Genomic DNA, 26258 nt, shown 5'->3' with positions numbered 1-26258 from the left:
TACAGGAACCAATTTTTGCCATTTTGATATTATAGACTAACAAGGGCCTCCTCCTACAATGTCAAAAGCTACTCAGGGAAGGGAGATCTGGATTAAATGAGGGTGGAAATCAGAGGCAATATATTACCATGCTTGATCTTGATGTTATCTTGTCCAAACCAGAGCACCCTAAGAAGCCCCAAGTTTTAGCTCTGCTGAATTGTAACTGATTCAAAATAGTTTGATAGAATCTCCAGAACATGAAATTTTGCTTTCAGTTTCTAGGGAAAACTACTGTCTTCTAATAAGGTTGTTTATTGCTCCACATATCATCATGTTCATGCATATATTAAGCCATAACATGATCTGTTTTGTCTTAGCATATCTAAAGCTATTGTGCCTTGTATTGTAGCTTTATTCTTCGTTGTTTGTTCAAAAAATAATAGCGAGATGAACAAGATTGGCCGTTGCAGTTTGTGTGTAGTTTATGGTTTAACCTGCCATGTTAACTAATCATGGCTTATTAAATAATAATGGTTAAACTAAGTTTAGCAAGATTAATACATTTTGTAAGGTTTGCTCATAGAGCTTGACAAATATTTGCCTGCTACCTCTTCTATAACAGCAGTCAGAATTTTTGAAAGGCACATCCCCAAACATAATTCTGCAGAAAGAACCTACCTTCAGTTGCATAATTTTCACTTTCAATGAAAGCTTGCCATGGACACAGCTGTAAACTGCATTTGAAACAAATTGTTGCCATTTGCCCCGGGGTTACACAAGTTAGGTTTTTCAATTATGACAAAACAGAACTATCTATTGATTGCATAGCTTCCACCATCACAGGCCACAGGCATTACTGAACAGCAATTCTTTTTGATCCAGTTAAAGATACTAGCACAGAAAAAAGGAGAGGGGGATTCATGCTTATTGTCGTTACTCAATTTTTAATGTGCAGAAAAGGCTGAATCACACATTCACAATCAAAGCAGGCAATGAACAAGCTCCAAATAAGGGAGAAGGAGGAAGAGAACCATTTACAGCAGTGCAGCAGCCCCTCTAAAAGCATTGCTATTCACATCTACCTAATTCAAGTATGAAACATTAACCTACTAGTAGCTAATAATTTGGGAAAGGGGTGGAATTTGAAGACCATTCTGTGGGCATTCACATGACATTCATTGCCATTTAATTTATCTTTTCATTAAGCAGTTGGCATGGTGACGTAGCTAATCACAAAAACACCCATTTATCAAAAGGTAACTCATTGAGGCTGCTGTCTGCTACCCAGCTATATTCTTCTCCCTTTTCTATACCATCAGTTAGTTTAACTTGTCTGGGGACATGGAGCCCACTCCCAGACCAAGCACTCAGGTGCAACTCCTTATGTCTATGAAGATTCTCAGTCATTCAGGTCATGGTTGTCCCAAACCACTTAAGAGAGGGCTGTAAAAGCACTATGAAGCAGTATGTAAGTCTAAATGCTATTGCTATTACTAAAGGTGCTTTTTCAGGAGGCAATTGGATTTTCTTGTTTTTCCTTGGACATTCCACTTCTCATCCAAGAAGCTACTTCAGCTTTGACTGAATGGTGGGGAATGGAAGGATTTATACTCCTTGCAGACAGCTGATCATTTGCATTCTTTTAGAGCAGGGGTGTCAAATTGGTGGCCTGTGGGCTGGATGTGTCACGCACAGGCCATGCCCACCACAGCTGCACTAAGGGGAAAACATCACAAAACATCACATGGCAATATGATGCCATCAGTTTGACACTCGTGTTTTAGAGTTGTTGAGGCCATTTGGGAATTTATTTGTGTCCTTAGGGACACCCGAGTAATGCAAATGGGGTAGAGCCTTCTTGATTGTAGGATGTCCAGTGAGAGCTGAAGAAGCTTCTTGAATGACAAGCAAAATGTCTTTGAAGAAAAACAAGAAAGTCCAGTTGCTTGTGAAAATGTACCTTTGGGACAACTCCTTACCATGTTTATTTAGTAAGGCCTACGGAAGCCCACAGGCTCCTATACATAAAAGTGATATTGAAGGCAGATGTTGTAGGTATTGACAAGCTAGTTTCTCTCATGGTTTCAGTTAGAAAATATAAGTAAAAATCATTGGAGTGCAGATCCTGATAGTTATCCTCCTTCAGTATTTTGCAGTTGTTCAGTCATTCACAAAACAACAAGTTATCAATTACTCTAGGCAAGCTTTTGGAAGAGGCTCAAACTTCAAAAATATGTGGCATTGTAAAGAAAACTTGTTTCCATGAAGTCCACCCTTTTCTTTCATTTTTAAATGCATGTGCAAAACTATAGCAATGCATGCTGCTAGATCTCTTACCTTATAATTATACACAAGCTGTTTCAAGGTCATTACAGATTGGCTGATGAAATGTTCAAATTAGTTTGGACCCATTAATGGTAGCACCTAATATTCAAAATCCAACTGAGGAAGTTGCAAGATTCTTTATATAAGTATCAAGATGTATTGCCTTTACAATCCATGAAGTAAAATATATCTAATTTATTTAAATAATTTGAGCATTCGTGCTTTGCAGCTACTGCTAAAGCAGAAATGTACAGAGATTTCTACAACTTTCCTCTTCTAGCCGAAGTTATAGCAACAGTGCTAAAGTAGTCACATGTTCCAAAAGACTAATAAATCTCTGCCCCAAACAGCTTAACAAGTTGGTAGGCAGGAGGGCAGCCTCATCTCTCTCGAAACAACTGACCTGGCTGGACTATTTTGGGACACAAAAGGTTTACAAATCTTCCAGAAAACAATTGCATTCAGAAATATTCCCAGTGAGTGCACTTCTTCACCAGCACTCTGTCTTTCAAGAAAGAGGAGAGGTACCTAAAGCTTCCATCCCAGACCATACTCAAGCATACTAACCTACCACACTGAGAAGAGAGTGACTGGTGGAGTTTCTTTTCAGCAAATGGGAAGGAAACAAAACAGAAAATTACTGCCCTCAAATTGGCCCATAGTAAATCTATATGGACAGGACTATTCAAAGCCCCCTTACTAGGACAGATTACAACTATTGGGAGTACCAATTATGTCATCATATATTTCTGCCAACTCTGCTACTAGAGGAATACAGGGAGTCCTCATTTAGCTACTACAACTAGCATCAGCAACTCCGTTATTAAACAAAGTGGTTGCTAAGAGAAATGATGTGCTTATGATCTTACTTCAGCTTTTCTGCAAAAGTCATAAAGTAAGAATTATTTGAAAAAATACCTTTTCATCGTGACCATCATTTTGTGGCTTTCACTGCCTGCTTTGACAGTAAAATGGGCAAAATTACTCTTGATAAAAGTAGTCCTGGATTTAAGACAGCTCATTTAACAGTGGAGGAAAGTTACAGCAGTGTCAAAAAAAAAAAAGTGACTTACAATCCATCCTTGGAATTGCAACCCTGCAGTCACATGTTCTTAATTTGGGGCTTGGCAAATGGCTCATATTTATGAGGGTTGCAGCATCCTGCTATCACATGATCACCAATGCAATTTTCCCAGCTGGCTTCCCATAAGCAAAGTCAAGGGGGGGGGGAGGTCACACATGGATTTACTCAGCAGCTGTGCAATTCACTTAACAACCATGTGATTCGCTTAACAACTATGGTAATTGTTAACTACCGACTTCAGTAAAACTGATTGTAATATTGGTTCTACTCATATGACTTGGTTAACAACCATAATGCTTAGTAACTGTTAATTCTGGCCCCAATTGTGTTTGTAAGTCAAGGACTATCTGTATTTGTTTTTTTTTTAAAAATATGCTGATGTAAATATATCCAGAAATCTTGCTATATATATCCTGGTAGAGTGCTTTTCAACTGAAGATCCTGAGCAATCGTAACTAGGAATGTAGTTATTCCTTCCCTGTCTTATCTTATGAATAACTACACTTGAGAAGGAACATGCTCCTGACTCTTGAAAAATGAGGCCAAGGTTCCTAGATATATATTTTAAAATATTACTGAGTTCATCTAACACAACAGAATGCTGGACTGAATAGCACTGAGTTATTTAAAACAGCTCTGTGCTACCTTCAGTTACACTCCTCTTACTGGTATAGGTAGAAGATTCTATTGAAATCATTACAGCTAATTATAAGGATTACAGCTAATTATATTAGATACTTCTTTCTCCCTGCTCTCCTTTCCCTCAAAATTGCTCCAGCATTGCAAGACATAGTCATGGACATGGCAACTACAGTTATAAATTCTGAAATTGGAAAGGTTTCTAAAGTCCATTATTAGTCGTTCTCCTCAAGAAAAATCCTTTCTTCTTCTCCATTAAAGGTAACATTTGCGCTCTGAATTCATACAAGATTTCAATTGGTTTCAAACAATAAACAAATAATTGTCAGGATTACATATTAGCAAGCAGCCTAAGAAAATAATACATTGCTCAATGGAAATATGCAAAAGTTGTACGTTCTCTTTGCAAGCAGTCTTTCTTCTCTCCTGAGATGAAGGCAATCAAATGGTGAATCTGGCTGGGTCATCACATCCAAGTCAGCATTAAACTCTGAGCTCAGCAGAAAAAGCAGAGTTCTGCATTTCTTTCAGTCATGTATGCATTGCCTCTGGTTCTGGATATATTGTCCTGAATGTCAAATTTATACGTGGTTCCCTAGAGTGATACTCCTTGGGAACACGGTGCTGAAAAAGATGCAAAAAGACAGCCCTTCAATTACATAATACATATTAAGGAAATACAAATATTTTGTTCTTTGGCATGGAAGATACCAAATTGTACTTAAAATGAGTTTCCTTATAACTGCTATACTTCGTAAAAAATAAAGAAGAGGCCAAATCCCATCTTCCTTTTGTTCTTTTCTTTTCTTTTTTTCTGGTTAATAATACAACATTGTTTGCTTACTGCATTATTTCACAGGTGGCAATCTCATGCCTTTTGGTTGTCCAGGAAGAAAAAACTTGTAAGATTTTTGTGACCCATGAAAGACAAGCAGCCCAATCTCATAGCATAGCGTTCCCCAAACTTTGCGACTTGGTGACCCGGATGGGAGGGAAAGGGGAACCAGGATGCATGAGCAGCAGGTTGGCGCATATGTGCACAGCTCCACTCAACCCGCTGCATGTGTGAGTGGAGTTGAATGCGCACATGTGTGCCAGCCTACCTCTTGCATGGCCCAGTTCCGAATAGGCAGCAGCCCAGTAGTGGGCTGCAGTCCGGGGGTTGGGGACCTGTCATAGCAAACAACTTTTCATTTCTCCCCACCTGCATGTGTTTCATTGTTGCATTAGCCTCAGGTTCCAATCCTATACACAGATGGTCATGCTTACAACCATCACAGCATCTCCATAGTCACATAATCAGAATCTGGATGCTAGGTGAACAGTTGCAGCATCCCAGTGTCACATGATCACCATTTCTCACCAACTTCCATTAAGCCAAGTCAAAAGGGAAATGACAGCATGATTCCTTAACAACCATGACAGAAAGGTCATAAAATTGGGTGTGACTCACTTAACAACCACCTTGCTTACCAAGGGAAATTCTGGTCCCAATTGCTGTCATAAGTTGAGGACTACCTAAATATAGATCTGTAAGGAAGAAAACAGCATTTGTAAAACTTTTCTCTAGGCTCCTCACCTGCCAGTCTTCTTGAGTAGCTCCTTCCATCATTAGCAAAGTACCATGATCCAATGGTATGTGAACTCTTTGCACATAAGTATAATCATTGTTATCCTCCTAAAAAAGATGCATTAAGTATGATTAATCTATAGTCATAAAATTCTAGAAGTGGAAGCAGCTACTTAGGCTATTTTATTCAACCTCTGTCTAAGTAGATGTTTTAGCTTCTACTTGAATACCATGAATATAGGGAAACAAAATGTCCTTAAGCCAAGTGTTCTCATGACTTCCTATAAGAATTAATGAATTTGTGCAATCCCTCCGATGACTAAATCTAATAATATCATTAGGGTTAGGCGTGGACAACCCCCATTCTTTTATTAATTAAAGTTTAGTCTGATAAAACAATGATACATTTTGCAATTTTATAAATATAAAATAACTTAGAAACTGCAGCTAGTCCACAATGTGGCGATGCATGAAAGGCAGCATCATGTAAAGCAGCAGTCTACATGCAAGTAGACTACAATATGCATCATTGAAGGAGGATAATTGATATATCACACAAATTTGGTCACAGCTGCCACATCATCTTGCAACAGAAGCTGGAAGTCCAGGAGGATCCCCAAATTGCACATTAGGTCTGCCTGGGGAACTATGTTCCCATTCAGGCTAAAAAATGGGAGCCAGTTTGATCTAATGGTTAAGGCACTCAGCTAGAAAGCAGGAATCTATGAGCTTTAGTCCCGCCTTAGCCATGAAAGCAGCTGAGCTCTTTCTCAGCCCAACTCACCTCACTGGGTTGTTGTTGTGGGGAAAATAGGAAGAGGAAGTTGTGTTGGGTATATGTATCACCATGAGTTACCGGTATTTGTAAAAATAATAAAGGCAGGATACAAATACATTTTAAAAATCTACGGTAGTGGAAGCATTGAGAACATTCCAATTCGGCAGGGAAGCCACCCTCCCAATCCCACCTCCAGATTATAAACAGTCACTGAAAAAAGACCTCAACAACTTGGTCAGTTTGGGATTGAGATACAGTTGAGTATCATCCAGATAATAATGATAGCAAACTCTGTTTCTGCAAATGACCTCAATCACAAGCTTAATACAGATGTTAAACAGGTGAGGCAAGGATCAACTGGCCATGTGAAGAAGAGGAGAACTACGCAACTCTGTTCCCCTCATTCTTAATCCACACAGTGCATTTGGAAAAATACCAGTACTATATTTAACAAGTTATGCCATCTGTACTGGCCTAAAACTCAATTGACATGGGCCTAGATAACCTACTTCTTTCAGAGCCTTCTGAAGCAGCAACTCAAGTACCTTCTCAATAACAAAGAAGGGAAGGTTGGAGACTGAGAAAAATATTCAGAATTGTTGGATCCACTAATGGCTTCCTGAGGAGACAGCACATTGCCACCTCCTTCAGGGTAGGCAGAACCACATCCACATTAAAAGATCCATTCACCACCATAGGGATCCAACCATATATTATCACTCAACAAGAGATATGAGGAGCATGGGTCTAAAAAGCAGGTAATGGATCTTGTCCTTTTTCATGGGGCACAGGGTCGAATACTTTCCAGGGAACAAGACAAGTTAGTACTTCTGTCAAATCATACAGAATGCCCAGTCAGAGTCTAATTCGTAGATTATATTCAAGAGGGGTCCATGATAATGCAGATAGCTTTATGATGCAGCCCAGCAGAGAACCTGATTAAACAGGGCTGCTGGCCAATAACCATTTATGCTACAATGCCATGCCTAATTAAAGCTCTTATGTATTTGGTAGATTCATTCTTCTACTATCCCCAATAGCATACTAAGTCTCTCTTTTGTCATTTCATCTCCAGGAGCTCCTCAGAAAACAAGGAAGTTTTTCAGGACCAAGGAAAAAGAAGCCAATGCAATCTGATCCAAGGTCCTTGACACCTGCCCATTCTCAAGGGCAACTAAAGTCTTAGCTGGATTGCCCATCATATCCCTAAGTTTTCTGTGAAATCTATCAAGATTTATTAGTATGGGTCAGCTTCATCTGATAGGTCCAAGCTCCCAGCAGGGGTGGGGAAAGGGCCAGTAAGATGACAACAAACCAGAAAGTGATCTAACCATAATGAAGGAGTGCTAATAATATCCTTCATCTTCAGATCACACCACAACTACCCCAAAATAAAATCCAGGTCTAACATGTGATCACCACTATGTGCTAGCCTCTAAAAATCTGGGATAGATTCATGGTTGCCATGAGCTCTTTCACCAATCCATTCTGAACACCACATGCTGTCTTGAACAGGCAGAACAACAGCAAGTTCTGTTGGTGTGTAAAGCGAGAGTGGGTGTGAGTTCCGGCAGCTGCTGGCTTCCAAAAAAGATAGAGAGGAAACCCAAAGTGCATCACCTCTCAATATATCTGTATAGTTCCTGTTGAATTTCCCATCCCCTTTGTGATCTTAGCTGCCCTTGTCTGATATTTATATCCCATCTTTCCTCTAAGGAGCTCAAGCATTATAAACAGTTCTTCCGTTTCCACTGTAATTCTAATAATACTCCCGTAAGCATTAGGTAATGACATAGCAATTGGCCTAAGCTGAGCACACCATGCTTATTAAATAAGAAAACAACTTGGAGTCAGATGTCTAATTCTAAACAATCAGATATCCAGCAACTCTTGAAATACCTCCAGATGAGGTTTATATTGTATTACCAGAGTTCAAGATACTGCCACTTTCTGTCCCAGATAGTTCCATTACATGCAGTCCTTATAGATTACAAAAGTAATTCAGTTTAGTAGGAAAAGATGGAACAGCTACACAATGTAATTGGTAGAACCAGAAACAAATACAAGGAATGATGAATTTCTGCAAGCAGTATTCCTACCGTCAAGAAAACATCCAGAAAATATTTTCCTGAAAGAATTATTTTTCTACAGCTAGAATCATCTGCAAGGACAATGTGGAATGTAGATACATGTGGCTTCCATTGACTAAATGGTATTATGCTCTCAACCAAGAAGTATCCAAAGTCTTCCCAGATCCATATTGAACTCAAGATTCTTCCCGAGTTAAAAATTCAACTACTATAAGAAAAGCATCTATCCTTGAGTTTGGTGAATGTGTTCATAAATTTTGTTCCAATATATTTCTTTTTTTAAAAAAAAGTTCTTGCAAATCCACTGCAATACTGAATAGTAATAAGCATCTCCCACAATTAAGGAGAGAACTTTTTCAAGTCTGAAATGTTGACAGGATATTAGGCAATTGGTTAAAAAAATACTCTGAGGAAGTTTCTACGTACTATTCTATAGGATCCATCCACACAGTGTATCAGATTTCAGAGAGAAAATGCTAGCAGTTTTATTACAGTAGTTACTGATGTTCAAGATACCATAATAAATCTGGTTTACAATTCCATGGTTGCTAGTTCAAGAATCATAATGGAGTAGCAGAAATGATCAATTGTGGGAGATATGACTTTGGAGAAATACTGAAGTAGGAGAGAAAATAAGGCTACAAAATTTCAGGTCAACAGATACTATTATTTGGGCTTCTGAAGCCAACAATGATGCATAATGCAAGATATGGCCCTGGAGGTGGCTATCATGCTTCTGTGTAGGACTGATTTGGCAGGATAATTGGACTGAACAACTAAACACCCAGATAGTAATGACTGAATATTTTGTCATGCATCAGTCAAAGAGTGGGAGGGAGATGAAGTAGCAGTAATTTGAGATAGCAAATTTGCCAACACAGGAACCAAAACTGATCCAACAGGAATGTATTCCCATTGAAGATCTGGGATGCTGCTAGCATGCCACCAAACTTTTCAAATCTACAGTATAATTAATGCAAGGTTCTGACTTTTATTTAACACAACACTGACATTCTACATATCTGAAATCCTTGGCAAAAAACAGATCACTGTCAAGAACTATCACTTTAACTATTATCCATCTGTGAATCTCTGCATCTATATGTTCCTTTCTTTTAAAGTTAACAGAGTTATTACTTCTGTAGCAAGACCCAAATAATCTCTCTGCTCTGGTAGTTATCACAATGATTATTGAAGCTATTTTTATTTCCTCAAGGACCCACTAATTTATGAATTCATGTCTCCTGCAGCCTTACAAAACACACCAACATCCTATTTATTTCAATGTTTTGTTTTTTAAAATCAATCTCTTATGTTGGTTTCTTACAGACCTTTTTTTCAGACATTATGACCAAGATCAATACTACAATCGTTACATAATCTCCTGTTAGAAATGTAGACATTTATGTCTCATTTATAGCATGAGATAAGGGAACCTGCAGCCTTCCAGATACTGGACTACAACTTCCATCAGCCTCACCTGAAGTAGCTGAATGGAGATTCATGGGTGTGTCACTCCCAATTTGGTACAGCAACCAATAGTTATACAGACTCCATACAGACTCCAACCGATAGCTAGGATTGCAGAAAAAACAACTTGCCTTCCATAGAGGACCTGTATATTGCACTGGTTAGGACGGCTGAGAAAATATCAACAGATATTTTCACATCCTGGATACAAACTGTTTCAATTCCTCCCCTTGGAAAGCCACTACAGGGCATTGCATGCCAAAACAATTAAGATACAGAGAAAGTTTTTGCCCTTGTGCCATCATTCTGCTGAACACCTAATTCCCACAGTACTGTCCTATATCTAAGTATATTTACTATGTGGTATGGCTGTATTCTTCTTCTTCTCATTTTCTTTACCACTTCCTCTTACTGATATCATCATTATTATAATGATTACTCTGTTGTTTTGCAAGTACACTGAGAGCTTCTGCACTAGAGACAAATTCCTTGTGTGTCTAATCAAACTTGGCCAAATAAAGTATTCTATCTAATTAATGGAGAATCTATTCTGTCTTGGTTTGGGCTATGCACATTTAATATTCACCCAATATACATAAAAAAACTTCTGAGTAACAACTCATATGCATAAACCATTATTATCTTATCAATAAAACAAAAGGCCTTCTCTGCAGTTCTTTTCTGTTGTTTTTGTGTGTGTTTGTGCAAATAATTAAAACACTTAGTATTCTTCAGTGGAGGGGATCAGACTTTGTTCAATATTTTACTGGAAAAAAACAAAATTATTTAGAAGCTGATCATGGATATCCACTATTATCTAACATACGCACTCCTAACTCCTCCTCCTGCTCTCAGCTACCTGTTTCCTTGGTTACAATCTTAGTGGCAGAGCTGCTGCTTGCCTACCATTACAATTTGGCTTCAAAGCTTTAAATTTACATTGCAGTGTAAACTGGGAAGTTAACTGCAATGAACTAATTCTTCAAGCAAATTCAAGGCTCTGCAGCAAAAAAGACAGCATAGGTAAATTTTGCAGATCAGAACACTTATCATTTATCTTGGCTGCTGTATATATTTATTTTTGAGATACTTTTATTTTTAAAATGCTTTTATTGTCTCAACTGTTTTTATAGATTTAGAACAATAAGCTGCCCAAAGTCACTGGTTGAAATGGGTGGCTACAGGAATTCAATGAATGAATGAATGAATGAATAAAATCTAAGATATGAAAAGCCGAATTGCATCCTGAAAAAATGAAAAGCTAAATTGCATCCTGACAAATTAGTCACCTTACATGTCATGTTTCCAAACCTATATATATTATATTTATGCACGTATCCTTTTTGCAAGAAATCAGAATTCAAAGTTCAAAAAAAAGAGGTATTGAGTATATTGAGTAAAAAGGATCCTACTATTAAACACATCTCATGTATCCTTGTCAATAGTCAAGGTTTTACTATAAATAAAAATGTTTTTAATTTTCTAGAGTATTAGCTACCTCATGCAAATCTGTGATCTGCAAATTTGATAACCATTTTTTTTCTACCTCATCATCACTATTAATAAAAATATTGAAGATTAGAGTACTCAGAATGGAACCTAGTGCCATTCTATTCAATTCTTCCCCCCCAACCTGATGATGAACCATTATTGAACCCTCTTGGAGTACTATTTTCAAATATCGTGTTTTGTACTTCTCATAACATCCAGCCAGCATGTAACTAGTGTGATCATTATGATTATCACAGGGCATTTTCCAGATGTTATCCTGAAAACAAGACATAATATGCTTGCAGCATTTTGGCAATGAATTAAGGAAATTTATCTGATCAAAATATGCAACAATATTAGTTGGCAAGATTTGTTCTTGGCAAATCCACCTTGAGTTTTTATTATTACCTTACTACTTTTAAAGTTGCTTGCAAGTATCCACTTCTTTGTAATCTGTTCTAGAATCATCCCAGGCACTGATACCAAACTGACTGGGCTGGTCCTCATTCTGCCCCTTTCCGATTACAGAACTGGCACTTGCTCTGTTCCTGCCATCTGGCACTTTCACCAGTTCTTCCAGAGACAGCAGGCAAAGTACATTGTCAGCTCAAATGGCTCCTAGTCCACCTTTCTTTAATACATTTTAAAGTGCTGATTTTAATTTTTTTTTTAAAGTAAAACCTGGGACTAAATTGTCTGAAGTATCACCTTCCTTTATACCTATTCAGATCTTAGGATATTCTTCAGAGTTCCAATTCCATGCATCCATGCTAAGACCACATGAGGAAACAGAACAACAGAGGGACCTCGGAGGTCTTCTAGTCCAACCCACTGATCAAACAAGAGACCCTCTATCATTTCAGACAAATGGCTGTCCAGTCTCTTCTTAAAAATCTCCAGTGAGGGATCACTCACAACTTCTGGAGGCAAGTCATTCCACTGGCTAATTGTTCTCACTGTCAGGAAATTTCCCTTTAGTTCTAGGTTGTTGCTCTCCTTGATTAGTTTCCATTCATTGCTCCTTGTTCTTCAGGTGCTTTAAAAAATAGGTTGACCCCCTCCCTTCCTTGTGGCAGCCCCTCAAATATTGGAACAACAGCAGTGAATCTCTTCCTTAGATAAGCTCATCTGACTCTTTTGCCTTTGAAAAAAATTATAAAGCTAAATCCTCACTGGGCCATTAAATCATTTTATTTTTTCTGCTACTAGAAAATAACTTTTAAGATATATTTTGCTGTTAATTTTGATTCAAATCATAAAAAAATGAATATTGCAATTTATCACCAAATTTTATTCTTTCTTTTGTAAATTACTCAGGAATATATACTGATTAAACAGATTAAATATTGGAAGATATTTCAAGACAAGATGGAACGTCTTTTTATATAAGTGAAAGTCTGCTCATAAATTCTGCATCTCACATTATTTCAAATTATTGATCAACTAATGTATAAAAAGGTTGTTTTAATTCAATGTACAAAAAACTGTCATCTCTAATCATCATCTTCACTACTAAGCTATCCTATTCCTCAGCAAAGGAAAATGAACCTTGGAGTTGGCTTTAAAAAATTGTCAGTTATCCAGGGAGCAAAGAATGTCAATAGATAAAGTTTGTACATACAGTTTTCATTCAAGAAGAAAAAACAAATAAAAAAGTGGTCTTAACACCAACGGAAGCTGATCAGTTTCAAATCATTATTCCATTTGTCTAAATCTTATTCAACATTTGTTGTACTTCTCTACCTATTTATCTGAACAGGTTTAAAATAAAAGATTGGGTTCTTCCATTTTAAAATGGGAACATACAGTTTCTGGATTTACCAATCAGGTACAGTATATGATTAGGGCAAATGAGAACTGAACTGAAATTCTGCAATGACACAGGAAATATTGCTTAGCAGATTCACTACAATTAGGACATTTTCCAGCCTCATCCAGAAATGGCAGCAAAAAACCCTGCATTCAAACACTAACCTACTACCAAAGCATCCCACCCTATCACCAAATAGCTCATCAAATGCTATTTAGAGCTATGAACTGGTTAGTAATGGCTTGAGCACTGGGTTTATGTGCTATCCATCTATTTTTAGATAGGTGGGACAGAAAGAGCTATGTTGTATTATGCATTTAAAGTATTTAAAATATGTGTTTCAACTGAATTACATTCCAGGTTTATAAACTCACAGGCAGAGGTTTCTTCCTCATCTCAAACATCCGGGTAGCACCAAAGCTAAGCGATGCAATTATGGGATTTTTTCCCAGTGTAGGCTCATCATCGCTATGCCAGTCAACACTGTTCTTTTCATTTTGGTAAAGATTACAGAGTAGGGAATTGAAAGTATTCTTGGTGAAATCTTCTACAAGATCCTTCAACATGGCTAGTAGTGGGTGCCACTGAAATCAAAGGAGAAAAAAAAGGAGGTAAACATCACAACTACAAGCAAACTCAGCGCCCAGTAAATAAGATAGCTATATTACTAAGAAGCCTGTTTCCAATTGTAATATCACTAATTTGAAACATAAAGAAAAAATACTGTACTTAGAACTTGTGCTCAAAATTTAAGCATAATGAAATAAAAATCCCTCATCTTATATATGTAGGAACATATAGCAGTTAAGTGGTTGCACTCTTAAGAAAGTGGGCAGTTTGTCAATATTTCTTATAAACTAGAGTAGGAAGTTAAAAAAAAACAGAACGCGACAACCCAGAAGAAGGTAACAGTAATTCATGCCTGTATTACTGCCAAGAAAATGGGCACATGCATGTAACTGACAAGAATGATTCTGGGTACAACTCAAGGTGCTGTGATCAACACATTTCAAATTCTATATGGACTGGAGCCAGGCAATCTCAGGACCACTTAGATTTCATCTTCCCAATATGTTCTGGTAATCCCCACCATTTGCAAAGTGGATGAGAGAGGACTCAGAGGCAAGCATTCTCTTCAGGAGCTCCCTCTTGCAGAATGCCCTTGCACTCGTATAAGAACTGCACCCTCAGTTTTAACATTTAGGAAGGTCTTGGTAACATCCCTTTCCTACTGTAAATTTAGAGAACTGAGGTGAGAAAGGGAGATGTTCTTTTGATGTCATGACTTACAATGACTCTATTGGGTTTTAAGCAGACTATATTTAATGGTAACTTTGACAATGTGTCATTATGACCTGAATTGTATTGCTGTAAGCTATTTACAGTCAAATGATTGAAGCAGTATTTCTTAATAAATAAGCCTTTACTTTTATACAATTGTATCTTTACATACATACAAATTCACATTTTTGCATCTGATTTGCTAGACCCTTAGTTGCTCATATTCTAGAAAGGTACTGATAGCTTATGAAAGTCTTTCAGGGCTTAAGTGCCAGAAAGTTTATTAACATCTGATTAAATAATGTAAGAGCTTCATGGCTAGCAAAGTCCTTTTATAGAGGGTCACCAAAGCTTGCATGTTTTGCAATATCATGATTAATTGGTGCTTGCCTATAGCATTTTCTACTTTATGCCTGAACTATATAAGGGCTACAGGTAGTCCTCCTTTAGGGACAACTAGAATGGGCAACTCAAGTCATTAAGAGAAATGAGTCACTGAATGAAACACAAGTGTGCTTATGATCTTACTTCACTTTTCCTTGCTTTGCTTCACAGGTACTCCTCAATTTACGACCACAATTGAGTCTAAAATTTCCATGGCCACAGTTATTTAGTGAATCACTGCTCTTGTTACTAACATGGTTGTCAGGTGAATCTGGCTTCCTCATTGACTTTGCTTGTCAGAAGGTCACAAAACATGACCCTGGGCACTGCAACCATTATAAATACAAGCTAATTGCCAAGCATCAAAATTATGATCAGGTGATTATGGGGATGGTGCAACAGTCATAAGTGTGAAAAATTGTCATTTTTCAGTGCCATTATAACTTCAAATAGTCATTAAATGAATGGTTATAAGTCAAGGACTACCTGTAAAAACCTACGTTTGCATACATGAGGATAGGTCACAATTTTTTCATTATTGTCATAACTGTGAATGATTGCTGTACAAGGCAGTTGCTAAGAGAGGATTACTGTATTTTTCAGAGTATAAGATGCACCTTTTTTCCCCAAAAAGGGTGAAAACCTGGGTGCGTCTTATACTCCAAATGTAGCCCCCCCAGCTTCTCAAACGGAAGTTTCAGAGGCTGAAAAAAGCATCAGAAAAAAAGCTTCAGAAAAAAAGCCTCCAAACAGAGCTTCAAAAACAAGCCTCAGAAACGAAGCTTCAGAAAAAAAGCCTCCAAACAGAGCTTCAGAAAAAAGCCTCAGAAACAGCTTTTCGGAGGCTTTCAGAGGCAGAAAAAAAAAGCAAAAAAAAAAAAAAAAAAAGCAGCAAAGCACAGAGCTCACAACCAACAAACCTGTTGCTAAAATTTACCTCTGGGAACAGCTGATTGGGCGTATTCCGGGAGGCCAATCCACCTGCCAATCAGCTTTTTTCTTATTTTCCTTCCCAAAAACTAAGGTACGTCTTGTACTCCGAAAAATACAGTACTTATAATTTGTTATCTTGTTGCAGATGTGTATTTGAATTACAAAAATTAAACCAGTTACAAAGTTGCTCAACTAACAAGCTGCCTAAATTCTTCATGGGAGTTCAATTTTTATAAGAAAATTTCTAGAATTTCCTCAACGGTTTAATACCCAAGGTAGTTTGGGGAGGGGGGGAAGGGTTCCCTTAGCAAATCATGACATAAATCAGATTTAAAGTCAGAATTAGCACTGCTATTTGACAGGAAAAAACATTGTTAAGTTCTTCTCTCAATTTTAACTGAAGTAAGGAAAAATACTGTATGATTTCATTATGTGGCATGAAGAGTGATAGCAATTTTTACTCTGTTCTTTTCCAATACTGCCCTCCAGTGTTTGATAAATGCAAGGTTCCCCCCCCAAGAATTTTCCATCATCCATCCAACAGAAATTCAGGTAAGATCACCATATTTTAAAGTATACATTAATTAGGTTTATATCCTACAGAAAACTCACGGGCTATACCTGTAAGTCAAGGGTTGGGAAGAAATCCTAATTAAGCAAAGGAACAAGAGGAGGACAGTCTGAAAATTGAAATTGAGATTCAAACAAATTATAAGAGATAGTCTGTGAGTGCAAACCACTACCCAAAGTATAGAGGCATTAAAAGAAGATCTGTAAAAAATATTCCATTTTCATTCTCAATTCCCCAGTAACTGAGGAAGAAGAATGCACGTTCAAAAGGTGCATATATTTTTTTTTCTTTTCCATTTGATTTATATGCCGCCCTTCTCCGGAGACTCAGGGCGGCTTACAGTGCGTTAAGCAATAGCCTTCATCCTTTTGTATATTTATACAAAGTCAGCTTATTGCCCCCACAAACTGGGTCCTCATTTCACCTACCTTAGAAAGGATGGAAGGCTGAGTCAACCTTGAGCCTGGGGAGATTCGATCTTACTTTAATTGCAGACAGCTGAATGATAATAACAGGCTATTAGTCTGCTGCGCCACCAGGCACAGCAGATGGAACAAACCAGGCTGAATGGCCAATGCTGTAGTGCCTTGAAAGCTCAATAAATGCATTCCCTAACCTCCTCAGCAAGGCACAGTAAGAATACTGTGTATTAAATATTGTTCTGTCAAAACATCAGCTGCTTACTTTTTAACAAACCTCTGTTCAGGAGAGGGAAGAAGGAATGGCCTTGAGAGATAGGAGGAAGATTTGTTATGATAATGGTCAAAAAAAGGGCTAAGTCTAGGGCAGAAATTGTAATCTGAGTAAACAACTCAGACAATTGCTTAATGCATTGTAAGCCGCCCTGAGTCTCCGGAGAAGGGCAGCATATAAATTAAAGCAAAAACAAACAAACAAAAAAAGATTCTCCTTAGTAGTCACAACGATAAAGGAAGGGGAGGGGGAGGCATACTCAAACTTCAAGATTCTGTTACTATAGTTTTTCAATAAAAGTAGTACTACCTACACAATACTGCATTCTTAGTCTGATCTACCGTGAAAGGATCACATCATTCCTTATGAAATCATGACAAATTTTAAGGATCAGCTCAGTTTCTGTTTCAAAGGTAAAGATAATTCAGCTGTGATTGAGGGATTTTCCACTAAAGGAAAATCCGCTTTATCCTGTCTCAGGGGATTTACCCCCGTCACAATTCTCCACAGTTGCAACAAGAAGTGGCTTTGCTGCTTTCTCATTCCCATCCCCTGTATCCAGTGGAGTTGTATTTTTTCTCCCTTGCTTGAAAAGCAATCACAGTGAAGGAGGAATGCCTGAAATTCAGATCACCATTGTTATTATGGCTTTTTAATTTTATTTTTCAACTTTAGAAAACTCAAGATCCATACGTACATCAGGGTTTGCTTGCATTTCAAGTCTGGAATAGGTGTAGGGTAGTTTTCCATACCATGCTGTGAGTCTGGGTTCGTCATAAGATCGATCTACAGAAAGAAAATTGAATGCAATTATTAGGGCTACTATGGAAACCAGTAATAAATGGTTATAAAGTTTTTTGACATTTAGGGAATAAATGGCAATAACTCGTTTAGCAATGTTTTGTCTTCTCTAGATAAAAAAGCTAAGCAAATGAGACTTTAAACTTGCAATTGATAAATTATACGACCAAGAGAAAATTATTCTAGGCTATTTATACATCAATTAAGTTGTTCTGTTTGATATACAAATTACTAGAGGGAAATGTAAGAAGTAACACAAATGCCCTCAAGTGAACCAAGCTCAGACAGCTTATGGTTTGAATGTCATGGTACTTATACCCAAATCCAATAGATAAAAAAATAAACAGAACAATGAAAAGTTTGTTATATGACTAACCAAAAACATCCCATTGTAAAGAATCTGTTCTACCACAGAAGGTGTAGTCCCAACTTCCTACTGCCTTTTGAAACTCAGGAACAGGCAGACCAGTTCAGAGCTGAAAAGATAACACTGAATCTTCAGCCTCTCTGCCTTCTCAAAAAAAAAATCACCAGCAAAACACAGTACAAACAAAGAAGAATCACTAGTAGGTGCACAGAACCTTTCTGAATCTTTAGAGCAGGAAAAAACATGTAATTGTTTTGGCTATCTCCTTAAACAAAACAAAACAAAACAAAACAAAACAAAAAAACAAAACAAAACAAAACAAAACAAAACAAAACAAAACAAAACAAAACAAAACAAAACAAAACAAAACACAGGTTAGCCCTAAATCTGTGTGTTAAGTGGAGATTAGAATTGGTGGCAGAGGGCCAGATATTTTTCTGGCTGCAATGGATTCTACTAGAGTGAATATTTCAAGATTTACTGCTGGACCTTGCAAAAACAGGAGTCAACAGTTAAAGGAGATTGATAACAAAGCTACCGTGTCTAACGTGTGTTCTTTGCCTCCATGGAATTTCATGGAACAGCTGATCAAACATCCAATCTGCTTCACTCAAGGAAATGAAGCCAGGAATCAAATGAATCCTAGAATAAAGAAAAGTCACATTACATGTTGATATTTTCTGATTTTATTTCAAACTAAGACATTCCAGGCAGGTTCTGTGTCATTTCTTTCCATCAAGCAAAGAAAACAAGTGGCTTGCTAAGAAGAGTACCCACCACCACCACTTAAATATTGTGAGTTGCTTAAGAGTTATCAAGCTCTTCCAGTCCCCACTTGCTTATGTTTATAGTTTTGTTGGATAACTTTTTTTAAAGCTCACATTTTCTTCTTGTTCCTTGCCTGGAGGACAAGAGAATAGTCTCATGGCATCCATTTGGGAAATAAGAACAGAGAAGTAGATGTAAGGAGAAGTAAAGTATATGATTTATGTCGAAAAGGTGATTGGGAAAATAGTTAATTCTTCTAGACTTCTCAATAACCTTCAATACCACCATTATATCATTTTGAGTCAATGATAGGCCAATGCAGGCATAATGATATGAGGTTCCAGGTCATTCAGGAGGGACGTTTGGAAACTATAGATTCTTTGAAGCAGATAAGAAGTCAGTGATGATATTAAAATGTGCACACAGATGTGTAATTCGGATCTGGTTATAGCACCAATTCATTTACCATGTTTCCCCGAAAATAAGACCCTGTCTTATAGTTTTTTGAACCCAGAAATAAGTGCTTGGCCTTATTGCCATGCGCTCAAAAGCCCAACTGGGCTTACTATCAGGGGATGTCTTATTTTGGGGAAAACAGGGTATTGTTAACTTTTTAAACAGGTCTGGAATCTCGTGTAACACATTTTTGAATCACTTTGGCTCTCGTATAAATAGCATGACAAAACCAATAAACAGAAGACAGAGATTACTTTTTCTGAACACAAGTCCTCTTCTGTAATTGGTAAGAACTCCCTGTAAGCTTTTCTTCATTAGAAAGGAAAAATTAAGTTCAATCATGTTCTTTTGTTAGCACAGATATTTTTTGTGCATCATGGAGAAAGTGAGATTTGGAAAAGGAATGAAATTCAATGTTCTCCTAACAAAAAATCTATGGGTAAGTTCCCAAGCCCTGAAAGCAGGTATTTCTTCCTCTAGTAGCATTCTTTGGATCCAGGAAAAGAAAATTAAAAAAGCAAAATACAAGATTTATTCAACATGGAAGGAGAAATACACAAAATAATTGTTATTTTTGTTATTGTGGGTGTACAATAAAGGGAGATCTCCAAGTATGTCTGCTTTGGGGAAAAAACTCAGAATTTTAAATCTAGCAAATAAATATATAACATTGTTGGAAGGTAACTAATAGGAATGGTCTTGATCCAATGATTCTTTTCACCTGAAGATTTAGTAAAAACAGCCTTAAAAACAGTTAAGCTTCAACTACATTGTAGACTTATAAGGTATCTGTCAGAAAAGAAAGCCAATATGGACAGTGTTATTAAAACAAGTGTCTTTGATTAAAGATAAAAGGATGTTCTTAATAGGTGAAAGTTACTTATTAATAAATTTTATTAATACATTTCTGTACAATACCATGGTCCTCCATGTCTGTAGTCCTTTGTAACATCTTTGCTATAATGACTTACCTGTATTTTTCGGAGTATAAGACGCACCAGAGTATAAGAGCTCTGGTGGCTCAGCAGACTAATTAACATCCACTTACATCTGCTGCCTGTAATTACTGCAAGTTCAAATCTCACCAGGCTCAAGGTTGACTCAGCCTCCATCCTTTCTAAGGTAGGTAAAATGAGGACCCAGATTATGGGGGCAATAAACTGACTTTGTATAAATATAAAAAGTATGAAGACTATTGCTTAACGCATTGTAAGCCGCCCTGAGTCTCCGGAGAAGGGCAGCATATAAATCAAATTAAAAAAAAAAAAACCACACATCTTAGTTTTTGGGGAGGAAAATAGGGGGGAAAAAATTCTGCCTACCAGATATTTATCTGGCTACTCCCAGCACATTAGTTCACTCACTGGTTTTGAGGTTGGGGCTGGTTGGGGTATCAGCTTCAGCACATTAGTTCCCTCGCTGGTTTTGAGGTTGGGGCTGTGCTTCAAAAGCACAGCTGATCCTCGGAGGGAACTCCAGTGACTAAAGCAGGCAAAGTGCAGAAGGTGTAAGAGAAGGCAGCAGCTGTTCCGGGTAGCCATTTTGGGCACCGCACAGGGTTACATTCCAAGTATAAGCAGCACCCAAATTTTCAGCCTCTTTTAGGAGGGAAAAAAGTGTGCCTTATACTCCGAAAAATACGGTAATACTAATTAAAATACTTAAACATAATCCTAACAGAACTATTCTGCAAGAACACACACACACGCACACACAAAGTGTTAGATACTTACTTTGATATTCCTGAGGGCAATGTGCTGATCTCATATACACCCTGTTTTCTGCAGTAGAGGAGGAAAAAAAAATCCATCATGGTAGGGTAGACATAAAAGATTCAAACTATTAATTAGGGTTAGAGAAAGGGATCCAAGGGATATATACTATGTTTCCTCGAAAATAAGACCCTGTCTTATATTTATTTGAACCCCAAAATAAGTGCTTGGCCTTATTTTCAGAGGTCTTATTATTTTGGGGCACAAGGAGCAAGATGGGGCTCCTCTTGCCGTCTTATCTGATTTCCAGCTCTGCGTTTAAATATTTTTGGGGAGGGCTTATTTTCCGGGGGCAGGCTTATTTTAGCGCATGAGCTCAAAAGCCCGATTGGGCTTATTATCAGGGAAACAGGGTAGGAGTAAAAACACATTACAGGTAAACCTTGACTTATGATCATTCATTTAGTGACAGTTCAAACTTTTGACAGAAGTCACTGAGAAAAGTGATTTATGACCTGTCCTTGTACTTATTACCGATGCACCGTCCTCATAATCATGTGATTGCATTTGGGTGCTTGGCCACTGGAATGTATTTACAACAGTTGCAGCATCTTGGGAGCATGTGATCACCACCTGTAACCTTTCCAAGGAGCTTTCAGCAAGCAAAGTCATTGGGGAAGCCAAATTTGCTGCATTGCTTAATGACAAAGTTCTGGTCCCAATTGCAATTGTATGGACTTCCTGTAAAAGTAACAAAGCCAAATGAGATACCGGTATTAAAATGAACTAAAAATGAAAATACTTACTCTATTACTCTGGGTTCTGGGACTTTGCATACAACCTAAGGATTTAAAAAAAAAACTTACATTTTTATAAAGTATGTATATTTAGTTTACTTTAAGGGGGAGGGAGTGTAAAAAATAATTAGAAATAATATATTTTGCAATCAAAGTGACAAATATTGCTGAAGATTCCAATTATAATTATTTAGTTATGCTGCTCTATGATGCTGATAATACATCTGAGTTGGGAGACTATTTTTTAAAGAAAATGCACACAAGAAATCATTAAAATGTGCTTTCTATGTGTTCAGGCATTTTTATATACATATAAACAAAGCAATAACAATATAATACAATATTTTTACCTCTTCAGGTGCTTTAAAAACAAACTGTCTTTTAGATGAAAGCTCTGCCTCTCCTTGGAATGTGGATGGTGCTGAATTGGCAAATGTTTGATTTCTAGCATTGGACTTTCTAGAGGCTAACATAAGAAGGAACAGTTATCAAACTAGATAACAAGAACTTTCATTTTTTCAATATTATTTATTAATCATATTTTCAAATTAAGAATACATACACACACACATACACACAGGTAACATTTTATCCTTTGGCATTTCTACTTCAAAAGGCAGTGTGGTGACTCAGTGGTTAAGATGCTGGGCTTGTCAGCTGGAGAGCCAGCAATCCAGGTTTGAGACCTGAGCGCCATATGATGGAGTGAGTTCCCATCCTTTGCCCAGCTCCTGGCAACCTAGCAATTCAAAAGCATGCAAATGTGAGTAGATAAATAGGTACCACTTCAATAGGAAGATAACAGCGCTCCATATCATGCTGGCCACATGAACATGAAAATGTCTTCGGACAGCGCTATCTCAATGGCCTTGAAACTTTACCTTTTACTATCTCTACTTCAGGAACTGTGATTTTTGTGAGAGGGCTCAAAGTTTTGATAGCACTTATTTCTTTCATGTAGAGCCCCCATGTGCGAAGTACTTTGAGAATCTGATATTAAAAATAATACAATCTAAAATCAGGCTTGTTATTTTTTCATGCTCTTATGAAGATATGCATGGAGGCTTTGAGACAGGCTCAAACAAGCGTATGAATCACTTCTCATGGTTTCATTTCCGTCATGCTATTATTGAAGAAATCTATACCTTTGCATTGAAACCATATTTTTATAGTTCTAGTAAAATCTATTATAGCAAGCTCTATGGGTTTTTTAAAAAACACTTAAAAAGCTTATATTATAATCCTATATTTAACTAGCAGTAAACTTCAACATTAAATAGGATTTATTTCTGAGGGACCATGCATACAATTAGACTGAAGTGACCTTTACTTAACTGTTCAATTATTTGGGTCATGGAGAAAATATAATATTAATGTGTCATATTTAGTAAACAAACATTTGAAAAGTCCTAGATTAAATCTCCTATTTATGGCAGTCAAAATTAGGTCAAAGGTTTCTAAGAACCCAGATCAATAATCACTGAAGTTAGGAAACTGTTTCTAGAGCCTCTATTCTAAAGATCTTAGGGAGGCAATTAAAGCCCTTGTTTTGACAATCTCCCTTCAGTTGTAGAGATTTAATTGTTTTAAATAATATTTTATTTTCAGAAATGAAAAGCTAGTATATTTCAAACCAACCACCATCTTCTGCCAAAAATTGCATTTCTAACTACCTCTTTGCCTTACAGGTTGGAGGAGGGGGGAGAGATCAAGAAGCATAGCTCTTTATATATAAGCACAATAAAACAAGATGGTAAAGAGCAGGATGAGAAGTAGAGGGAGACACGTATCAATCTACCTTGGAGGTTTTGTCATAAGTGACCATTTTCTGAGAGTGGCCATCAAGATTCCAAATGTTTCCACTAGCCTCTAAATTTGATGTTTTTCATTTAAAATGTTTCATTAAAGCAAAATGCCTTGTGCCACTAGTACACATGTGCAAAAAGACTTAAGACCTTTAGTGGCCCAACAGGCCAAAAGATGTTTGATCTAAATAGCTGACCCCAAGATTGGGTCAGTAGTCAAAAGATAGCTAATTTGGAAATAAAATGAACTATCAGAGTAGCATCGGATAGAAGAAATCAACCTAGAAAACTAGTTCACAGCCCGAAGGGGCTGCATAGAGGAACCCCTTCTGTAGTATTTATAGGTAGGGAGAAGATCTTTGTGAATTGGTAGCTGTGTTCCTGCTAGGCAACAAGTTTAATTTAGTTTATTTATATGCATTAGAACAAGACACCATTTACCTGAACATGAAGTCATTCTGCTATTACCCTGGCTAGCCCAGCCACCCTGGACTCTGGCTCTCTGCCTTTTATTTTCCATTACTCTTCTTTATCAGTCTCGTTGTAAGGAGTTTAACATTCCTAAATCAAAACACATATATTAACACACCCTAAACTTCTTAGATCTTAGTTCCTACTGCTTTTGAAGAAGGGTGTAATGCACCCTTATTAATGCATGAACAGAAAACACAGAAGAGCGCCTCTCTATACATTACTAGGAAACAAAATTTCTAACATCACATCACTGTTAACAATAGAAAGGTAGGTAAGAAACTGCCTTCTATCAAAAATGCAGGAGCACCCAAGTTCAACAACCTTGCACTGTTTTATAGGAATAGGTCTTGTTAAGATCAAAAGCCTTTATTATTATTATTATTTTCTTATTATTCGTTTTTCCCTAACCACAGATTTCAAGAAACAGCTCAGAGTGTCTGCCTAACAAGGGCCATCGAGTATCCTGGGCAGGGCAAGGCAAGGCCCAAGGACACCCTGCAAGGAAAGCAGCCTCATTTTTATCCTGGAAGTAACATTGCAGATTGAACTGCTGTACACTATGGTCCATGTGTGCAGAACCAACTCCATACTGCCACACCAGCCAAGGATTATGGGCCATGGGATTCAATAAATCCTGAAGTCACTTATTTGGAAAAGAAAAAAAAGGGGGGGAGGGAGCGGGGAGAGGGAATAATAAAACAGGCTTATTAAGGAATATCTTTTTGTTCTCCTCCCCCCACCCCACTCCCACTTCCCCCCCCCCTCCAACCGCCAGACCCAAAGCTCTAAAATTCCCCTCCGGCTACAGTACCGCAAGGCTTTCAACACCAATTATGAAGGTTTCTCTGCTGCCTCTTTTCCTTCAGTCCCACTTTTTTTCCCCTCTTTAATCAAGCGCGCTTACGGGCCACAGAGCTACTCACACAAGCGCGCCACCAACAACTACGCCCTCCGCGCCGCAGGCGACCTCCACCAAAAAGAGGGGGAGGGGGGGAATAAATAAATAAATAAAACAAAAGCGCCTCCAAGCCCACCTGCGCGCGCACTTTCCGAAGGACCCGCCCTTTTCTCTACGGCATTTATTGAGCAGAATAGGCGACTTCCTCGCGCCGGTATCGTTGGGGCGGTATGACGTCCTTCGCCCCGCCCACCGTGGCGTCTCCGCTCCTATCCGCGGATCGGAAACGTAAAAGGAGCGGGAGGCGGGGCTGCGCTCATTGTCTGGCAAAGATTTTTTTCCGCAGAGCGTCTTTGCCATGCTCGTTGGAAAACTTTTCCGGGTCGACGCGACACCCCGTTCCCCCCCCCCCCGAGATGACTAGGATGTTTACGGCAGGATCTGAGCGGGAGAGTCTCTGCCGGCTGCTGTACCTTAGCAAATGGCATTCTGAGACGAGATGCTTAATGACAGGCTGCAGAGCTTTACCCTCACATTTTCATCAATGGTGTTAAGCAGTTTCACATTTTAGGGTTTAAAATGAGAATTAACTTTTCGCCGCGTTTACAGTTCTCTTAGAGCAGAGGTCTTCAAACTTGGCAGCTTTAAGACTTGTGGACTTCAACTCCCAGAATTCTCCAGCCAGCTATGCTGGCTGGAGAATTCTGGGAGTTGAAGTCCACAAGTCTTAAAGCTGCCATGTTTGAAGACCTCTCCCTTAGAGATAAAAGTGTGCGTGGAACTCCTGATTTATAACTTGACCTGACTTGTTTACTCAAAAGCAAGGCTGTGATGCTTACTGGAGAGGGAAACTAGATATACCTAAAGGCTTTTAGTCAGATTGTGACTTACATCTTTTGCTATGTTTGTGTTCACTTTTTTTTAAAAAATTTTTTTAATGCACATTCAGAAGCAAGCAGGAGAAAAGCCTAACGTTTTGCAGTCTGGTAGTGATCAAATCAAACCTAACAACCAGCCCAGACGCTAAAGGGAGAAATGGTGTGAACACCTGGGACATTATCTAAGAGCTTTGTTGCAGA

The 26258-nt window shown here is 37.9% G+C and overlaps 1 protein-coding gene across 2 annotated transcripts; it reads right to left on the bottom strand.

The window, feature by feature from the left end:
• Positions 1–906: 906 nt before the first annotated feature.
• ALKBH3 (alkB homolog 3, alpha-ketoglutarate dependent dioxygenase) lies at positions 907–25355 on the bottom strand. 2 transcript variants are annotated; one of them, XM_070935987.1, is made up of 10 exons: positions 25316–25355; positions 24249–24368; positions 22353–22468; positions 22012–22046; positions 21227–21274; positions 18808–18911; positions 17799–17887; positions 13614–13823; positions 5610–5708; positions 907–4654 (listed from the first exon to the last, which is right to left on the bottom strand). In XM_070935987.1, exons 2-10 carry the CDS (start codon positions 24325–24327, stop codon positions 4562–4564), a joined length of 873 nt encoding a protein of 290 aa, XP_070792088.1. In that variant the 5' UTR covers positions 24328–24368; positions 25316–25355; the 3' UTR covers positions 907–4561. The 2 variants fall into 2 exon arrangements, with proteins under 2 accessions (XP_070792088.1, XP_070792079.1); XM_070935978.1 differs by lacking the exon at positions 25316–25355 and adding an exon at positions 25205–25263.
• Between the last annotated feature and the right edge of the window lie 903 nt (positions 25356–26258).

Source organism: Pituophis catenifer, unplaced genomic scaffold (genome assembly GCF_029215685.1).
Source record: "Pituophis catenifer annectens isolate HBS135680 unplaced genomic scaffold, rPitCat1.0.hap2 SCAF_1, whole genome shotgun sequence".
Classification (NCBI taxonomy): domain Eukaryota; kingdom Metazoa; phylum Chordata; class Lepidosauria; order Squamata; family Colubridae; genus Pituophis; species Pituophis catenifer.
The sequence above is the reverse complement of the archived record's forward strand: the minus strand, read 5'-3'. Positions and strand labels throughout refer to the sequence as shown.